Source organism: Falco punctatus, assembly GCF_963210335.1.
Source record: "Falco punctatus genome assembly, chromosome: 7".
In the NCBI taxonomy this organism is placed as follows: domain Eukaryota; kingdom Metazoa; phylum Chordata; class Aves; order Falconiformes; family Falconidae; genus Falco; species Falco punctatus.
In genome coordinates this window covers 71,529,903-71,549,688 of record NC_137587.1, presented here as the reverse complement: position 1 = coordinate 71,549,688, position 19,786 = coordinate 71,529,903, and the positions used below count along the sequence as shown (strand labels likewise).

The following is a 19,786-nucleotide window of genomic DNA, read 5'->3' as shown; positions in this document are numbered from 1 at the left end:
CCAGAGCAAAACCTTCATGCCACCCAGTCAGCCCAGCTCCATCTGTCCCTCCGTCCCCTGCTGCCGCCACAGCACCTCACACTGTGCTACCCTCATCCATCACCCAGCACGGGAAGAAAACCGCTTCAGGGATGGAGAGATGCCTGCCCTCATCCCTCCACTTTATTTTAATACCTCAAGCAGCAGAACGAAGAGCAAAATCCCAAAAGACATTGTCATCTGTCTAAGATCGCTCTGATATTGGGGCTGGTTAATCCCAGCGATGGGATGTGAGCGGGGTCTGATGGGGGCTGGTGGGGAACGGACCTTCCTAAATGACCTGAGGAGGATTATTTTTAGCTGTCCTTCCCCAGGCTTAAAGCCAGGCTCTTAATTTTAATAGGAAAATATTTCTAAAAGTGAGACAAGTGAAAGCATGCTGGTATCAAACCCTTATTAGGAAGGGGATGGATGGTGATTTCATTTAGTGGTTTTGATCTAAAGCCTGAATTAAATGCCAGCACAATTTTTAACAAGGTGCCAGGAGGTACCATTAATATTATTTAGCACCCAGACACTGGGCTGGGGGAATGAAGCCATTAACCACCCCCAGTTCCTTGTCGGGCACCAGGATGAGTTGTCCCCATGTTGAGGACATCTTTAAAGGTCCTGAGATGGTGCCAGCATCCTGGAGGATGTCTCCAGCTGGGAGCTTTTTGGGGCACTCCTTTAGGCAGATTTGAGATATTTTTTTTTTTTTTTTGGCCAAATGCAGCCTGTGCTGTGCAAGGAAGGGAGATCTTGAGGGTGGTAAGGGAGAAAATCAGAATTAAGCAGCAGCAGCCCAGGGAACTTCTTGCTTAGGTGGCCCAGGGTGATGAGCTGTCCCAAACTGTGAGCTTCTGCTTGGGGCAAAGCTGCTCACTGCTGTCCCCGCGAGGGTGTGCTGTGCTTTGGCACAGGATAAAGCACCCCAGGAAGAGCTTAGTTGTCCCCCTTGTCCCCAAGTGCCATCTTGCTTTTGGGGCTGTCCAGATGATGGGTCATTTGGGGGGAGGAAACCATCCATCTTCTTCTTCAGGGTCTCTTAATGGGTGTTATGGGTGAAATCCAGTCAGGGATGAGGCTTGTTGGCTGTGATGCTGTTGTGCAGGTTTTTTCCATTCCCCCAAAGCCCCAACATCCTTCTCCACCTGCTCCCAGAAAATAGTGAAGCTGGCAGCTGGGAAAGTGGGATTTAACAGGGATGCAGAGTGCGAAGGACCTGGCACTGAGAGCTAGCAGCAGCTCAGCTGCTGGAATTCGCTCATGTTTGCTCTCATCCCTCCTGGGAGCAGGCGAGACCGCGAGTTCATCCAAACACCCTCAATGTGTAAAAAAAACAAGCCCAAAATCACATTTGGCAGGTTATTTCAGAAAGCGCCAGGGCAAGTCTCTCCCAAGCACCAATTGATGGCGGCTTGATTCTCTCCATCAATGATAAAGGGCTCCTGCTTCTTCTATTGACCTAATTCCAAAGGGAGGGGAGGATAGAGATGCTGAGCCTTGTCGCTGCCTCCCGCTGAGGACCACGTGGGCTGGATGATGGGCGATGGGATGGGATGGATGATGCCCCTGCAGTGCTGCTTGTCCCTGTTGTCCCCTTGTGCTGCCCTGGTTCATGGATGGGGCCATGTCCCTGCAGGCAGCAGGGATGCTCTGGAAACCCCGAGAGCTGGGTCGGACCCAGGAGCTGCCCGGCACCCGTGCGTGTCTCTGCCCTGTGGTGTGTGTCAGTGTTGTTTTCCAGAGGTGAAGGATTTGGAAGAAGCACCATTTTCTACATGGGCTTGTTTCCCTAGGGTGATACGCCTTTCATCGGGATGAATGGGATCCAGCTCCTACGCTGCCCCCAGATACCCAGTTCTGGACCTCAGAATTGCTGGGCCAGACCCGAATTCAGCTGGAAATCTCAGAGCAACCTGGCTGAGTTGCTTTCTGATTTTAAGAACAGTGCAAATGTAATCTCTGACTTTCCCAGGGAAGGCAGAGCCCAGAAACAGCCCCAGGGCTGGATTTTCCTGCCACTCAGCTGCTGAAGGTGAGGAACAAAGCCCGAAGCCAGGGCTGTGAGCCTGCGGGAGAGCTCATGCTTAGGCAGAGGGAATTAAAAATCACTTTCCACCTCTGCTGGCAGCTTTTCCTGGGCAGCAATATCCAAAAAACATATAATTTGATTTAAAAATCCAGGATTTACTGTGAACAACTAGGTGGGGTTTCCCCACCCCCTTTTGTTTCCTCCTGGTGCAACAACTGGGATGGAGAAACCATCCAGCTCTGTGCCAGCTCTGCTCAGGGAGTTTACTTTCCGTGAGCAAGCTGGAGCCCGTGCAAAGCACCAGTGCACTCAAAAGCTCCTTTTCAGCAAAAAAAGGCCTTGAAAAACTCTCAAACTTGTGCCATCGATCCTGATGCCCAAATCCTTTTGAGGGGGGATGAAGAGCGCCATGGTATTCCCAAGGGAACTGCGTGGAGTTGGCACTTCCAGAGCCAGCTTCCCCCTCCCAGGACCCATTTTCAGAGCCCAATCCCAAACAGATTATTCCCCAGAGCCGCAATGCATCTGGTCCCGCTAAGTCAGAGTTAACAGAGGGGTTGAAAGACATTTTAATTACAGATTTGGCTATCCTGCATGATTTATCCTGGGTAACTTGAGCAATTTATCCATCAGCAGTTATAAGGGATCTGAAGCAGAAAGAAAGCACAGGGAGTATTTATCGCAGTGACTCAGAAGTCATTTAAGAGAGATTTGAAACGAAACAGTGATGTTGTTTAAAAAAACCCTACCTGGCATTAAGAAGTTGTCTCCAGCCAGGAAAATTAATGAGCAATATAATTTTCAAACTCAGTTCCGCTCTTTTTCTGCGTTAGTCAAGCGGGGTTTGTTTCTCTTTGGGACGCGCAGCTGAAGCGTGGCGTGGGAACGAGGGAATTGGGGTGACGTTTCAATGTTATTTTACTATCGGGTGGCATTTCAATGTCATTTCACCATCATTATTCATGGTGGGTGAGACACACACACACACACACGCCCCGGCAATGCTTTTGCAAGCCGGATCTGAGCCCGTGCCTGCAGGCTCAGCAATAGCATCATTTTCTTGGGGCTGGTGGAGAGAGGTTGGTGTTGTTTAATGAGCCTTAGAGAAGCATGTGGTGTCTCAGAGAAGGAGACGTTGCTTAAACAGTGCTGGAGAAGTATTCATTTCCCCTATTAATACAGTATTTAACACTCCAGTGAAAAAGCACCCTGGTAAATAAACAGATGCCTTCAGATGAGCCATCTAGGAAAAAAGTGCTGACAGTGCAGTTATTTTCCATGCCCAACAGAAATGATTTTTCTCATCTCAGGTGGTGAAGTTGTGTATGAAAATGGAAAATTCAGGAGGAGACCCATCGCAAAGGGAGGATGTAATATTGCTTCCTACAGTATGCATCAAAGACCTCCACTGTGGGACTGTGGGACTCATCCATGCTCCTCTGAAGGCTTTCCAAGGAGCATGGATGGGGCATACGCAACTATTGGCCCTCCTCGTCTAGCAGGGGCTCAGTGAAGACCCTGAGCTCCTGTTAGCTCAGGGAAGGACAGGCCACTGCGGCAAAAAGGAGATGGCTCCCAATGTCCTTCATTCCTGGAGGAAATCTGTAGTCAGGGGACTGTGCAGATGGAAAGGGCTATTCCTTCAGCACTATTAAATACAGGTTACAGTGATGGATGCGGCAGTTGCTGCACTGTGAGAGCTGGGGATGGTGGATGCGGGTGGGTTGCTGCCTGTTGATCTCTTTTACACCCAAACAAGAACAAAAGCTGTTCCTCACCCAATAGGTTCAGGCCTTTATGGCCAGTGAATCTCCCATTCCCGTTTCATCCCAGATGCCTGAATTTATTTCCCACTGTTCCACTCCCAGTGCTTTGACCTGCCAACGTCTGGCCGGAGCTATTGCAAGGTGTGAGAAACCCACCTTTGAGCAGAGCAACTTCAGGCTGTGTTAGCACGAAGCATGGGCCTCAGGCTTACGTGGCTCCTTGGGTGTCTAGGTGAGCTGCGTCCCTCCCTTTGGAAGAGGAACAGGGGTGTGTGGGGTGCAGGCACCCATCCGTGCAGACCTGGTTCCCCACGGAGCTGGTTTGCAGGAGGCTGCGTGAAGCAACCCCTGGACCTTCAGTGTCTTGTCCCACTGCCAGCCCGGGTGATGTGGCTGCGGGAAGCATGAGCATCACCTCCTATCCTCCTGCCTGCTTTTGGCTGCAGGGGACACCCCGAGCAAACCCAGCTTGCGGGGTAAAAGACACCAACCTAGCACAGGGATGAGCTGGATTTGGAGATAACCTGCTGCTTGCTGAATTAATAAAGAAGGCTGAGCCGCCAGAGAGGTTTTTCTTGTTGTATCATTTATTCATCATTCATAAAAATACCAGGGGCAAGGCTGGGACATGGAGATCATGCCAGAAAAGGATGGTGTGCGTGTGTAGCATTATTCATGCTTTGGGGAAACAGCAGCCAATGCCTAATGCATGGGCCAGCAAAGAAAGGGGATCCCACCAGGAATCTAGGTGCACCCCCATGGTCTTGGTAGGAGCTTTGCTCATCCAGCTCATCGCTGCAGTCTCCCATACAAGCAAACAGTGCAGGTTACCCCACCCCAAACCCATCCCACAGACCTTAGCAGACCAGGTGGAAGATGCTTCAGTCAATAAACCCCATTTCCCTGGACACCCATGTAAAGCACCATTAGAAACATGCCATGAATACAATCACTCAGGCTAAAAAACCCCTCCCAGCCTGTTCAGCCACACCACTGAAGAACGGGTATGCCTAGGGCATCACCCCCGTGCCAAGGGGACCCCACTCACCAGGCCCTGCCACTGCAGCAAGGAGCTTTGAGTGACCCCTGACCTCTTCATCCAGCTCGGCGATGTAGAGCCATTAGTCATCGTACTGTACACATGAGCAGCCATACCAATTAACATAATTAACACACGAGGGCAAATTAATCTCTTGATTATGCCTGCCATTCACTTATCAGCTGCTATTATGGGAAGATCAGCTTTTGTACCTCTGCTTTCTATGCAAATAAGCCAGTTATGATGCCTTCATTACTCAATATACAATTACCCAGCACAGATACCCATGAAATCGAGCACGGACAGATTGCCAACACGCTCGGGCCAGAGCCCAGGTGGATTTTGCAGTTAAAGTCCTCTGCATTTCTGAATGTGCCACCTCAAATGATGCTTCAGTACCTTAGTTTTGGGGAACTGCTGATGCTGCTGACGTGGGGAAGACCAGGGGAGAAATGCCTGTGGCAGCCCAGCTGCTCCCCTGCCGTGTTGGTGGCCAAAGTTGGCTCCATCTCATACAGCAAAGAGGACATGGGCAGAGGTACAAGGGACAAAGCAGAGGGCTTGTGGCCAGTTGGCCACCGAGGTGGCCACAGCTGACGTCACCCCAAACAGCAAGACAGAGGGACACCGGACAAACTGCTCCAGGGCAATTCCCAGGTATCAGGTCCAGGGAAATCACCCTCAGTGCCTGGAGAGGGAGGGACAGTCCCAGCTGGGTCCCATTACCCTGAGCTGCTCCTTGCTGGGTGGGGGCCTGCCTGCAGCCCCCAGGTGTGCCCCACCTGGGCTGGTATAAAAGGCTCCTGAGCAGCAGCTTTGGTATGAGCTGGTTTTGTTGGGGTCAGGATGGGGTCAGGAGGCAGCCTGGGTGTTGCTCTGTTCTGCTGGGTGCTGGCTGAAGCAGCATCTTATAGCCCCTGGGGTTTCCCTCAAAGGGCCCCGGGGGTCTTGAGGGTCTGGGGGGACTCTGCTTGGAGCCGGCCCCGTGTGCCTTCCTTCTCCCAGCCCTCCCCCTGGGCATGGGTGGATGTGTCCCAGCTCCAGGCTGTGGCCCCGCTGCACCCCGTGGCCGTGCAGTGCCAGGAGGCGCAGGTGGTGGTCACGGTGCACAGGGACCTCTTTGGTACGGGGCGGCTGGTCAGGGCTGTGGAGCTGACCCTGGGCTCGGCTGGCTGCCTGCCTGTGGCCCCGAGTGCTGCTGAGGGCACCGTGACCTTCGTGGCTGGACTGCACGAGTGTGGCAGCACCTTGCAGGTGAGGTGAGGTGGGGTGAGGGGCTGCTCCATCCCTGTGTAGAGAATGGAGCTTCTATGGGCTTTGAGCAGTGCTGGATGGGTAAATGGGAATTACTGTGGGCAGCGCTAACAGCTAAAGAGCAATGTGCTGTCATGCTGCCTCATTCATCTTGGGAAGGCTCTTGGTCCTAGGAGTGACCTGGTGAAGGTGACATCAGGGTTTGGGGTGAGGGGCTCATCTAGCTGCAGCAGCTGCCTGGTGAGGAGTGGGGTGACCAGAGCAGAGCTAGGCTTTGTGGTATGGGTACCATCCTCAAGCCCTAGATGAGGTGCATGCTCTGCAGCAAGCAAGGCTTTGTAGTGGTTTTATGATTTGTACATGTGCAGCCAGTTGCATCTGTCCATGGAAGAACTGGGCACAGCTTGAAACTGCACTGACTTGCTGAGGAAGCAGAGAAAGGGACTTGCAGGGAACTTCCCAACCACTTTGGCAGGAGAGAAGGGCTGCCTGGAGCTGGTGTGCTCTAGCTCACCTCGGGGAGGAGGTTTGCAGACCTACTGTCCTCCAGCCCCTGACCACCTGATGTGGGTACTTGCTGGTGTGCCAAAGTCCTTGATACTGACCTCCTGCAGGGCTGGCACCTTGTTGGGATGCCAGTACAAAGCTTCCTGGTATCCTATATGCACTGGATTGGGAATGTGGAGGGCAGCCTGTGCCTTTCCAGCTGATGGACTTGTGTGTCCCAGCATAATCGGTGCTGGGTATCTGATCGTGCTGAGCTTCTGGTTGACTTGTTTTACTGACTCATCAGCTCTCCTGAATCTTTCTTTCAGGTGACAGCAGAATCCTTGATCTACAAAACAAGCTTGTCCTACAAGCCTACTCCTTCTGCCAACCTGGTTGTTGTAAGGACCAGCCCAGCTGTGGTTCCCATAGAGTGTCACTATCCCAGGTAAGCAAATGGGGGCTCTGCTCTCCTCCTACGGACCTGAGGTGATGGTGGCATCTTTGTTAACGCACTTTTCTTTATTTAGAAAGAGCAATGTGAGCAGCAATGCTGTCCAGCCCACGTGGGCTCCCTTGCACTCCACCTTGTCGGCAGAGGAGAAGTTGATGTTCTCCCTGCGCCTCATGAATGGTGGGTGCAGCCCTGTTTCCCTCTGGTCCCTGCTCCTGCCAGCTCCTGGCCACAGGCTGAGAGCCCAGATGGAGCCACAGTCTGAGCTGAAAGCAAATCTTGCAGAAGGGACCCATGGGGTTTCGGCTCAGTGAAGAGGTCCCACGTGCAAGGGAGGGCTGTGTGCTTTTCTCCAAAGTGACCTGTAGTGTTGGGTCTACCTTCCAGATGACTGGAGTGCTGAGAGACTCTCCAATGGCTTCCAGCTGGGGGAAAGCCTGCACCTCCAGGCTGATGTTGCTTCTGGGAACCATGTACCTCTAAGGCTCTTCGTGGATGAGTGTGTTGCTACTCTGAGTCCAGGCAGGAGCTCCTCTCCCCAGTATGCCTTGATTGACCTCGGCGGGTAAGGGGTGTGGTGCTCTCTGGGAGCTGCTGCTGTAGCTGCCTGGGGTGTCCCTGACTCCTGACCCTCGTCCAGGTGCTTGGTGGATGGGAGATCAGATGACACCACTTCAGCCTTTATCTCTCCGAGGCCAAGGCAGGAAACACTGCAGTTCATGGTTGATGCATTCAAGTTTGCAGGAGATGACAGAAACTTGGTGAGATGTGGTGCCCACCCCTCCTCCCACAGTGTGTTCAGAAGCTGTTCTGCATTGAGATGTAATAAACCTTGGATGCTGGTTTAATTTCCCTTCCAGATCTACATCACCTGCCACTTGAAGGTCTCCCCAGCTGACCAAGCCCCAAATCCATTGAACAAAGCTTGTTCCTTCAACAAAGCCAGCAGCCTGTGAGTAGCTGGTGCATGTAGAGAGGGGACCAGCCTGGAGAAGAGGGTTTATAGATAATTCTGTTTCAGGTGGGCTCCTGTGGAGGGTACTGGAGACATCTGCAGCTGCTGTGAGACGGGCAACTGTCTGTTGTATGGAAGATACTCACAGAGAATTAATCCTCTGGCCAGATGGTCAGGGAGGCGCTTGAAGAGAGATGTCCCTTCCAAGCAAGGTAGGGCTCTGTGCCCAAGATGTACCTGCAGGGCAGGGTGGCCCTCCAGGTTGGGATGGCAAAGATGCTGGAAGGTCTTGAGCAAATGCATCTTGTCTTAAGGGCAAGTCCACCTCTTCTCCAATGTCCTTGTGTTTGTGTCCTTATATCTAAAACTACTAGAAAGCTGCTTTTTCAGAGTCCACCTTTCTGTAAGCCTTGAAATCTGGACTAAGCAGGAATTACCCCCCCCTGTGAACTCACTCATGTCCATCTCTTCTTAGGTGGGTCCTCAAAGACAGCAGAGGCTGAAGTCTCAGTTGGGCCGCTACTGATCCTTGATCCAGCTCAGGGATTATGGAGCTCCTCAGGAGGTTTTGCACCAGCAGGGAAGACATCACATGGTATGTGATGGGGGTTTTTGACTGTCTTCAGGTCTCAATTGAAGGTGACTCCAGGCTGATCTGGTTGTGAATCCCCCATGACTTCACACCTGGACAGACCTCCTGATATAATCACCAACAGGCAGTCTGGGGGACTTCTTCCACAGCTGCCTGCAAGGTTGTTCACTGACAGATGGTGGAAAGATGTTAAATGTGTGGTAAGTGGCTCTTGTCTCTTCCAGGTGCTGCTGAAGGGCTTCCTGTGCTGGTCCAAGCTGCCATGCTTGCAGCAGCCACTGTGCTGAGCTTAACTGCTCTGGGGCTGTTTCTTCTGTGTGGGAAAATGTAGCTGCCCTCCTGGGGTGTCCTTGTAACCTCCAGTCCTAATAAAGAGAAACGTGACTGTCCTCCCCTTGTGCCCTCAGTGGGGAGGAGGGACAGTGGTAGGCCTTTGCTCTGGTCTGCTTGGATGGGAGTTTGTGCACAAACACAGCTCAATCTCCCAACGAAGCCATCTCTTGGGGTGGCCACAGCTCCTTGGGAAGCTGCTGGTGGTGTGACCAAAGATGCGGAGCATCTCCCAAGCCATGGCACTTGGGGATGGAAGGTGGCTCCCTGCAGGAGGACTTTCCAAATGTGCAGCACTGCTGTCAAGGCTCCTGCTGTCGTACGCCTGGCGTGCAATGCTGTGCCTGACAGCAAGGAATCTGAAATCCTGGCTGCAAACAACGTATGGCTCCTGCTTCCAGGTAAATGAGGAAAGAATTGATGCTGTGAGTAAATGCTAAATGGATTCCTGGCTCAGGAAGTCCTGTTCACCCCTTCTTAGCAGGGGTGATGCTGGAGGACATGATAACACAGGTCTGTCTTGGGCTTGTTGCTGCCTGGGTGAGGAGGCACTGCCTCCTGAAGGACACACAGCAGCTCTAGCTCTGGGGCTTTTGTGGGTGCTGGGGCTGAGTATGGCTTCTGCTGCTGGGAGAACTGGGAAAAGCTTGGTGTTGGAGGTGAGCATGGGCTGAAGATGGATGCTGTTTCTAGCTGTATGGAGAGCAGGGGCCAATGGCTGGATGGGGAGTTTGAACTAGTGCCTAATCAAGGGAATGAGGACAAATAGGGAAAGCTACTGGTCCACCCACCCCAAACATCTATATATTTTTTTGTAAATATAGTGTGGATGTCCTCAGCCAGTAGGCCTGCCTAAATTATCACCTCCCCTTGCAGCAGCCTCAGGGGCTCTGTCCCTGCTGTGCTGGGGGAGTTGTGCTATAGGGCACAGGAGTCCTCATCATGCTTGAGTTGAGAGTCAATAGGCACGAGGTGGGCCTTAAAGCTGTGTTAAATTGCTCTCCTCGCTCTGTGGCTTTCCCTCCTACATACACAGGCTTATCCCGACCTCTTGGCTTAGGCTGCTGAAGGCTTGGGTTGTCTTCTGCCTGGTGGAATTCCAGTTGGGTATGGGCTCTTGGTGTCTTGACTCCTGATGTGGCAAGTTGAACACCAGTTGCACTTCTCGGGAGCTTGAGTAGCACAAGTATTTCTCAAAAGTTTTCTCCCTGGCTTGCTTACCCGGGGCTGTGTGCCACTTGCAGCCATGTGCCCCAGGGAGCAGTGGTCACCTCCAGTCCAACCCGGAGGCTGCAGGATTTCATTACCCTGTGGCTGGAGGGCCATGTGCTTTGAGGCATTACCTGGTATAAAGATCATAGCTCTGCACTGGGTGGGCTAATCACCCTGGTTTGTGTGGTGTGGGACCCCACACCCCTGGCTGAGCACAGCAGTGGGCTCAGACTCCTCGAAGCGTGAATATGCCTTGGCTGGTGCTGGTACCCCTTGTGGGCTTTGCAGGGAGAATCCCCCAGCATGTTACTCTGAGTGACCTTATGCCTCATGTTCTTACTTTCTATAACCTGGGAGAAGTTAAGACCTGATGCTTGCAACCGCTTTTTCTGAGCGAAGGAAACTGCACTTGGCCATAGATAAAGAGTAAAAAGGGGGAAAAGCAGTACGGCTGACCTTAAGCAGTGCCAGCAGCCCCAATTCTCAGATGTTTGGTGCTTTGCTTTTGTTTGTGCCCTCTGAAAACTACTGCTGTTAAAGACATTACCAAAGTTTGGCAGCTGAAGGCTGGAAGCAGCGCTTCTGCCCTGAAGCCCTTGGGCTGCAATCCCCATGCCATTAGGCTGCAATCTCACCGTGCTGATTCTTCTCACAACAGACTCCAACAAAGCCTGCGTGCAGCTACAGTGCTGCAATGGCCCTTCCCTGACTGAGAAATCAGCTTGGCACTCGTGGGCTTGGCAGGGTGTGGAGCAGGACCCCCCTCCCCAGGCAAGCTCGGTTTGAAAGCCCAGGGATGATGTGCTTAGGGCAAATGTTTCCTGCTTCTGTTTTCAATGAATTAAGCAGCTGAGCTGAAATAATCAGGTGGAAAAATGAGGCAGCCATGTAAGCTTTTTTTTTGGCTGAAATCTTCCCAGATCAGGCTGTCAGCCTTCATGTTTTATGCACAAGCTCCTTCCTGAAGGAGCTACAGAAGATTAAAACCTCCTTTTTTCTTATTTTTACCTTGACAGCGTGACATGCACGGTGAGGCTGGGCTGAGTGTGTGGCCAGGCTGTGGTGCTACCCTTCCCAAAGGGTGTTGGTGCTCCTCCCCAGGGCAGGGAGACCCAGCAGTGTCCTCTGGGTGGGAGCTGGAGGTTCCTTCACAGGCAGTCCCACATACATGGTCGTCTTCTAACAATCTGTCTCAAGGCTTATTCACTTACAAAGCCATTCTCCTCCCACCCTCTAAAGAAATCTGCCCCTGAGCAGGTTCTGCTGTTCCTGTCGCTGTTGTCCTGTGCCACAGGGGTCTGATGGAGACCTGTGCTTCTCTGGGTACTACATCTCTCCTGCAAGCTCTTGCAGCTATCAAAGCCCAGTCCCATGCTGGGCAGGTGCTTCCAGTGCCACCACCCTTTCTGGACCCATAGGGAGCTTAATAAACAAGTCAACTTTGGTGGTTATTTCTTCTTAATTCAAGGTATGGACTTGTGATCCCCTGTGGTACAGGCTCTAAGGAGGCAGCCATCAGCTATGGGATGTCTCCTGTCTCCTCCAAGGACTTCAGTATCCAGGCTAGGATGTGTGGAGGAAATGTGGCTGGGTTTTCTGAGTTATGGCATGGAAGTCCTCCTTTGCCATGGTGGTTTCCCAGAAATGCTATGTGCAGGGAGCACTTGAGGAGCTGCTGGGCTCATGCCAGTATGCAAAGGCATTGCTCTGAGCTGTGCCAAACGCAGGGCTGCGTGTGATGCTTGTTGACCCATATATTCAGTTTGGCCAGTGTTGGAAATGCCCTCTTGAGTTGTTTTCTCTCCATCACAGTTAAAAAACCCAAACCTTCATTAGTGAGCTGGCAGGTAATTTGTGCCCAAAGCCTGAACCCTCTTTGCCTTTTGTTGACCTGTGCCCGTGATGCCGGCAGCAGCCCAAGCGGTGGGCATCCCAGGGGAGAGGAGCCTGACTTGGGCTATGAGCCTTGTTGGATCTGGTCCTATGAGCACTGATTCCCCCAGCCTGTGCTCAGATCCTCCTTCCAGGCCTATTTTCAGCAGGAAGGATTTGTGCTGGGAGATGCTGTGCTCTGGGCTGTCCTCCCCTCCTGCCAACCCCTTTTCCAGCCCAGGAGGGGCTGCACATCAGCTACTGTTGTACTTACAACACTGGCTTCCCCCGTGGTAACCAACGTATCTGTGGAATTTAGTATTGTACCTTGAAATGGCTATTCATTCTTTGATAAATTATTAATCCTAAAGCAATCTGTTTTTTCCCTTGTATACCAGGAAAAACTTGATAGGAGGGTTGAGGAGATGGTCTCAGTGGAGAAATGATTCCCAGATATCCAGCCCTGAGCTAAGGTTCCCAAAACTGGGCTGGCTGTAGGTGGATTAAGGAGCCGGGGAAGGAAAGGTGTCTCATGGAGGATGAGGGAGTGTTATCAGGTTATGGGACCAGGCAGGAATTTGCCACTGAATGCTCTCTTAAGAGTTGGGCAGGGATAGATGCTGCTCTACTGTCCCCAAGGGCACTGAGACCTCTTGCTGGGGTTGTAGTAGGTGATATTGCTGGTTCACTTTTCCCGCCTGGTTTAACACAGCCCTGTGCAATTCCTTGGTGGATGAAGAGAGAAAGTGCATGGCATGTGCTGGTGGGGATGCCAACTTGCCTGCTCTGCCCCACCTGTGAGCCTCATCAACCCCAGTCCTGTAACTGCTGCTTCTGGACTTTATTAGCATTCATTCACTTCACACACATGAGCATCTGAGTAAAGACTTAATTAGAAAGCTGTAAGATGCTGGCAGAACAATCAATTTGTGGGAATTAATAATGTGAACAAGGATGCATCGTGGTTATTCACATGTGTCTCCAGCTTGCTGTAAGTGTCCCATTATATGGAGATGTTGGTGATATGCTATACGTGGCCTTCAAAGCAATTAAGGAAAAGAAAAATAATTTACCACATAGGAGAGCAATCAAGTGGTGCTCACAGGAGTTTCAGGGTAAAAGTGAGCTGCCTGGTATTTTCATTTGCAAATTTGCACTGTCCCATGGAAGTGGCACGAACATCAATGCCCGCCTCCTTTCTGTGCAGCAGGAGCTGCTCTGCCCTGTCCCTCTCTGGGCATGGCCCATCTGTTACTAGACAGTAAGAACAATTAAAGACAGGGCCAAATAATTCATGGAAGACTTTCCCAAGAAGTGAGCTGAGGCTTGTAACAGCTCACCTTTGCAAGCCTGCAGGGGGTCTGGGTGGATTTGGGGGTCCTGTTGCCTGTGCCTTGGTGGGTGGCCTGGCCACATCCCCACGGGACTGATCTTGGAGAGACAGCAGCAATGCTGGACCAGCCTGGATGCAGGCGCTTGTGTGACCAGGGAGGGGTGCACAAGCTTTTTGTGCTGCTGTGGCATCTGAGGGTGGGCTGGAGGTGACCTTTAGAGATACAGCAGCAACCAGGGAAAGGGAAAACTGAGGGGAAAGGAGGTGTTCACCGCAGCCATTCCTTAATGTCTTCTTACAGCACCCACAGAATTTGTGCAGCCAGGCATCCTTCTCTCTGATCCTTTTCCTCCAGCTCCAAGGGCTGCAGTTTATTTTTAAGGAGGGTATTTGATGTGGCAAGACTCGAGGTGCTTCAGTTCATTCCATGGGACTGTCCCCTTCACAGCGCTGCCACCCATCCTACAGCAGGAGGGACTGTTCTGCAAAAGACTCCTGGTCCATAATGTAGATAGCTTAAAAAAAGAAAAAAAAAAAAAAAAAAGCGGCAGCCAAAATTTCCAAACCTGATTGAAAATTCTGGGGCGCTGCGGCCAGGGTGTCATTGCAGGGGGCTATTTTCCAGTTTTGAAGGGAAGGAGCCTCCACTGTTACCCCTGAGATGCTGCCTTACAATTAAACACAAACACAACCTGGTTCACGGAGCCCTGCAGCCACAGGCAGGCACAGCTGCCAGGCCAAGAACTTCCCAGCCTTATTTATTAGTTGGTGATATTTCCCTCCCCACCCCACCCCCTCCCCCGCCCCAATCCAAGAGCCCTCTTCCCTTAAATGTTTCATGTGTATCACTGGGAACCTGGCCATTTAAATAGGAGGCTGCTGATACCCGTGCCCTGTGTGTAAGGGGCTCCTTTCTACCCTCATTTTACCCCTGTGCATAAGCTCCCTGACGTCCCAAGGATGCTACTTCTGCCCCAAAATGCCCTCTGGATCTCATCTTGCTTTTTTGGCTGCACTTTGACCCCAGCTCGGTAGCTTTAGCCATGCTCTCCTATTGCAGAGGTAGCACCAGCAGCTCCCGGAGTCCTGTGAACACACAGGGGGCTCATTAAAAAGCAAATATTCCCTGTACTGAAAAAAACCAGGAAAAACACCTTCTGGTGTTTTGAAAAAGTTATCTTTCATTTTTTCTTCTTAAAGCCAAGAGGTTTGGGAAGAGGGGATGTGAGAGGGGCATTTCCATTGCCGATGTTTGGGGGGGGGGGGCTGCCCCTTGCACCGCCCAGGTGTGATGTGCTTGGATGTGAAGGGTCCAGGGATTTATTTCCTGAGTCGTGTCAGGCTGAGGACATGACATGAGTTGTGGCCTTTCTCAGCCCTCTGCATGCAGACGTTAGAGGCCATTAAACTTTGCCGCCCAAATTTATGCATTAAGCATGTACGAACTGGCAGTTGAGTATCAGGGCTAATTTCCCAATGATGTACATTATTAATGTACATGGTCAAGGAAATTGCTGCACATTTTTTTCCCCCTCCTTTTTCACTTTCTGTGATGATCAGCAAAGCAGAAGATTATTCTAAACCTTGGATGCTGCCTGCATATGTTCAAGAAAATTGCTATACCGTTTTCTCCTCCTTTTCCCCTTTCTGTGATGATCAGCAAAGCAGCACGTTATTCTAAACCCTGGGCTGCTGCTGGTGGAGCTTTTACAGGCAGTGACCTTTGCAACAGTGTTTTCAGAGCACTTAAGTTGTTTATTGTAAATAATATCCATTTTCTCTGTGCAGACTTAGAGAAGCAGCTGAAAAGGAAAATTTGTGGTATCTCTTACAGGTATTTATTTGCATCCAAGAGACAAAAGCATTTCCCCAAGGAACAGGAGTTAATTCACTTCTCGTGTTTTTGCTGCCAGAAAAAAATACGCCATGGTGTAAATGGAGACGAAGGAGCAAAAGCCATTTGAAAACACCGACGGTAAATTAAAGTTTTGCTGTATTTGCTGAGATAATTTAGTGTAATTCCTTGCTAATGAATTAATGCACTGCTTCTTGTTCATTATAGCTTTCCTAATTTGATTGGAACTCTAAGTGCTAGGTAGCTTCATTACTGGCAAATATTAATGTAATAAAGAAGGTTTTGGTGGAGTCCTTCCTTCCCAGTGAGCTTTGCACCCAGGTGATGTGCTGGGGAAGAGCTGGGAGGAGGAGAAGGGGGGGAAGGTCAGGGATGCTGCCCGACAGTGAGGATTTATTCCCATCCACTTCTGGCTGAGGAGCATCATCTCTTGGTGACCACGTCCAGGGGCTGTGTGGTTGCCCAGTCCTTGGCAGAAAACACCCCGTTTCCCTGAAGTATTGCAGTCTTACAGGGGGGAAACCCAGAACCTAAAAATATTGTCATTGCATTAAATCCATCATCAGCTGCTGGATCATTGGTGCAGCAAGGGGAGCAGCTCCATCCCACCACAGCCCTGGTGTTGCTTTTTAGTAAATGCAGCTTGTTTTTTAATAAATACGTTGTAGGAAAGGTACAGAAGAAGAAAGCAGAGCACAGGTGACACATTTCTGAAGGTTGGTACCCAAGTGGCTTTGATGGCCATGCAGGGGAAAACATTGCTCTGCAGCCCCTCACACTTCTTTTTCATCTTCTTTCCCCCATAAACTTGCCCCAGTGGCTTGGGCCAAGGCTGATGCTGGGATGGGGGATGCGCAGTCCCAAGGAGCCATCCTGCCTCATGGCCGGGGAGCTGGGACTGGCTCTGCCTCAGTCGTGCTCTTTGATGCAGATGACTCCATGCATAATTTAAGCTTTGTGTTGCTTACACTGAGTAATCATTTCCACTATGGCTAAGGGGGGATGGGGAGGGAGAGCTTTCTTTTTTCAAGCCTTTTTTTGTGTTGTTTTCTCCCTAAAGTGTTTCCTAAGTGCTGGGTGAACAGATTTTCCCGCGCTGCACCAGGCACCTGCCAGAGCCCAAGTTCTGGGCGTCGTCCAGCACCACCCAAAGGTGGATGATGTCTCAGGGCACTGCACAAGCCAACCAGTGGGGAAATAATTTTTTTTTTAATCCATTGCTTAGTCCATCGGTGTTAGTTGTGAAAAGACACGTACTAATGCAAAGCTGAGTTAGGAATATAATCTCACAACTCCAGGCATAAGGTTACAAGGTCCCAAACCTCATCCTGACACCTCCTGGGACTCTGGGCACCGACTTCAATGAACATGTTGGGTCCCACCTGGCTCAAGTGGTCTTGGGGACACAGCTCCACTCCTTCCTGAGGCCAGGGAATTGCTGGACCCAGCCACAATGTTACTTATTATGGGCTGGCACCGATGCTTTTGATTTTTCCTGGTTTTTCTCTCTTTTTTTTTCTTTTTTCCCCTTCTAAGAGCCCCAACATTTTAATTATTTATTTGGAGCGTGATTAATGTTTTGTCTGACGCTGTTCTGCCAGGGGAGCCCCGGTACATTTTGGTTTAGCAAGATCTAATTAAGAAGTCCCATCAAGCATGTCATCCCTTGTCTTACAAGTACCTCCAGGGCTCCTTCAGCGCGGCTGTATTGCGGCAGGCTCAGCTGGACCCGACGGCTCTGGGGGGCCTGGGGCTTTCCTGGGGGGGTGCTGCTCTGCAAACAGGGGGTGCTCCAGCAAAGCACCCCTTGTCCCAGGGTCAAGACAAGACCCAGATTTCTGCTGCCTTCAGGGTATGGAGGTAAGAAGTACTTTTGGTCTCGAATTTGCCCTTTCTGGCTGCATTTTGGGGTGGATGCTCTCCTCCTGAGAGCAGGATGCAGCCAGGCTGCAGCTGCCCGGTCCCCATGTCCTCAGCGGCCACCAAGCATGGGGTGATGACAACATTTACCCACAGAGGTGATGCGACGTGGGGCCAGTGTGGCCTCGGTGCCTGGCACCGCTCTCCAAAAGGGGAGCGAGGACGGAGGCAGCCCCTGCGTGGGGCACGCGTGTGCATGTGCATGTGTGTACGTGTGTGTGCCCACTGCCACCCAGTGGTGGGAGAGCACCCAGCCAGCACCCAGCCAAATGCATTTGATAAGGTGAGATGACATAATAAATAAATATATGTTTCCCATTGGCATGGCAAGGGCCATATCCAGGTACTGGAGGGTTGAGCTCCTGGAGTGGTGGCCACTGGAGAAGAGGGTTTTGCTGGGCTGGAGGAGGTGGTAGAGCTGCAGCACAGCTCAGCATGTCAGGCAGAGACCCTTACCTTGAGTCTGGCCTCCCACCACCCTGGGGACATTAAATCGCCTGGGAAGCCTCACCTAGGACCCCAACCAGCACCCTATGCACGGCCCCAGGAGCCCTTTTAAGCTCAGCCTGTGGTTATCGGTCCCTGCTCAAGCTGTGCTGCAGGGATGCTGCTCTCCAGCCATTGACCACAAACTTATTCCCACCTTGCCTTGGACTTACCTCATCCTCACCACCTTGTCTGATGCTCTGAGCTCCCTGTTGACACCAGCAGCCCCTCATTCCCCCTTATTGGAATGGGGTGACAGCTCCTGCCCCACAGCTGAGTATCCATCCCAGTTCCCCAACTTTTTCCTGGCAGAGGAGGTTTTCTTCAGGTGTCCAGCCAACACTACTCCATCCTTGGGTTATCAGCCCTGGAAAAGTTTGGAGCCCACCGCTCTGTCCATAAGCATGGGGAATCCGCCCCGGCCAAGGAGTGACTGGCAGCCATCCTGTGGTATGGAGGCCTCCAGCAAGCTGTGAAATTACAGGCTGGCAAGCGCCAGGCACAAATGAGGATTAATTAGCATTCCATGGCCATGAGCACCTGTTTCAGGCCCATGTCTGGCCAGGCTCGGCTTATACATCTCCATCCTGTGGCTGCCGTCAGGGCTCGCCTGGCAGAGCACAGAGAGGAGCACAAGAAGGGGAGCTGCCCTGGTTGGGGTTTTATTGCCAAATTGCATTGGGGTGAAACCATAACCCAGCGCTGAGCCACTGAGTGCCCTGACCCTTGGTTCAGGGGTGCCCCTGAACCTGTCTTTCTCCTCCAGTGGAGATGTCCTGGGCTAGGGCCAGGAAGGTGAAGGATGTGGGATGCTGCAGGATGCTGCAGTAACACCCCGGGGAAGGGAGGCTGGGTTTGCACTTGGGATGGGCAGAGTTTCAGGGTGCTGTGAGCAGCTGGGTTTGCTCTCCTTGGTGCAGAGCTCCTTGCCTCCTCCCCATGCAGCCTTTTCTTGCAAAGAGATAAGCGCCGCCAGCAAGTTATCTGGCTTCGAGGCTGGAGATAAGCAGAGGCGGGGAGGATGCGACCCCCTGCTCACTGCACCATGGAGCAAAATCAAGCTGGGAAGATGCAGCTGAGCTGCACTGGCCAGTGGGGACTGTAGCTTTTGGGGGAGATGCTCCTTTTCTCCCCATGGAGTGGAGCACCCTGGCCAGAGGGATGAAGGTGAGGTGGGAAGGGCCTTCAAGGTCCCCTTGCGGGACACAAGATGGATTTAACTCCTGAAAGCTGGAAATTGAGGATGAAGGAGCACTCCTCCTGCAGCTATAAAGAAGCAGCATCGTACGAAGCGCTGGTACATCGCTTGCAGTAACTCAGCTGTGGAACAGTGAGGAACAAATAAGACAAGATGCTGTACATTAGCAGAGGCAGGAGGCATAGCCTCTCCCTTTGAAAACAAAGCATTTGTCTTCCAGCCGCAGTGAGCAACCAGCCCCAAGCAGTGCGGGGGGCGAGGGGGGGCAACCAAAGCCCAGGGATGCTTTTACTGGCTGATGAGCTACAAGGGGGCTGGTTGTAGCCTGGTCTGAGCCAGGGCTATGTGAAATAAAGCCCATCTCTGCGGGGGGAGAGGTTGCCGCAGTCCTCTGGGAGCAGATTGTAATAGATTTGAGCAAAGAAGATGCATCTGTGTATGGGGACATGGATTTTGGCTTCCTGGGGCAGCTGGGGGGGGGCACAGAGACCTGCAGGTGCAGTTTGGGCTCCTGAGCACATCCCATCCCCTGCAGAACTGGTCTTCCCAAAGCCTGACCTCGAGCCAGAGCTTTTCCTTAGGCTGGATGACATCCCGTTACCCACTTTGATGGCTGCCTTTCATGTCAGCGAGCTCAGAAGTGAAGTCTCCAGGCACTCGGGGTCTATTTTCAGCCCTCGATGAAGCAAGATGTAGCAAGATGTCTTCATCTGGGGGGAAACTTCCCAGCTGGATTTTAGTGAGCCAGAGGGATTGGGTGAGCTCGGAGGAGTTTCTTCAAAACACAAACCCCAGCAGAGCCTCTTGTAATTCAGGTCAACTCAAACAGGAGCTGTGGGGAGGGTAAGAGCTGGAGGATTCGAATGTGAAGTCAAAATTCTGCTTTAAACCTCACCAACCCTGGCCCCGGCCGGAGCAGCCGCTGAGCATCCTTCCCAGCCAAAGATCAGCAGGGTGCGTGGCAGAGGTACCAGCCGT

The 19,786-nt window shown here is 51.8% G+C and overlaps 1 protein-coding gene across 1 annotated transcript; it reads left to right on the top strand.

Moving 5' to 3' along the window:
- Nucleotides 1-78: 78 nt before the first annotated feature.
- On the top strand, nucleotides 79-19,760 carry LOC308067853 (zona pellucida sperm-binding protein 3-like). The gene is made up of 8 exons (XM_080397381.1): nucleotides 79-6,115; nucleotides 6,931-7,049; nucleotides 7,132-7,235; nucleotides 7,443-7,620; nucleotides 7,696-7,816; nucleotides 7,916-8,007; nucleotides 8,077-8,222; nucleotides 8,486-19,760. The coding sequence occupies exons 1-8, from the start codon at nucleotides 5,708-5,710 to the stop codon at nucleotides 8,611-8,613; spliced, it is 1,296 nt and encodes a 431-aa protein (XP_080253507.1). The 5' UTR covers nucleotides 79-5,707; the 3' UTR covers nucleotides 8,614-19,760.
- Nucleotides 19,761-19,786: the final 26 nt, after the last annotated feature.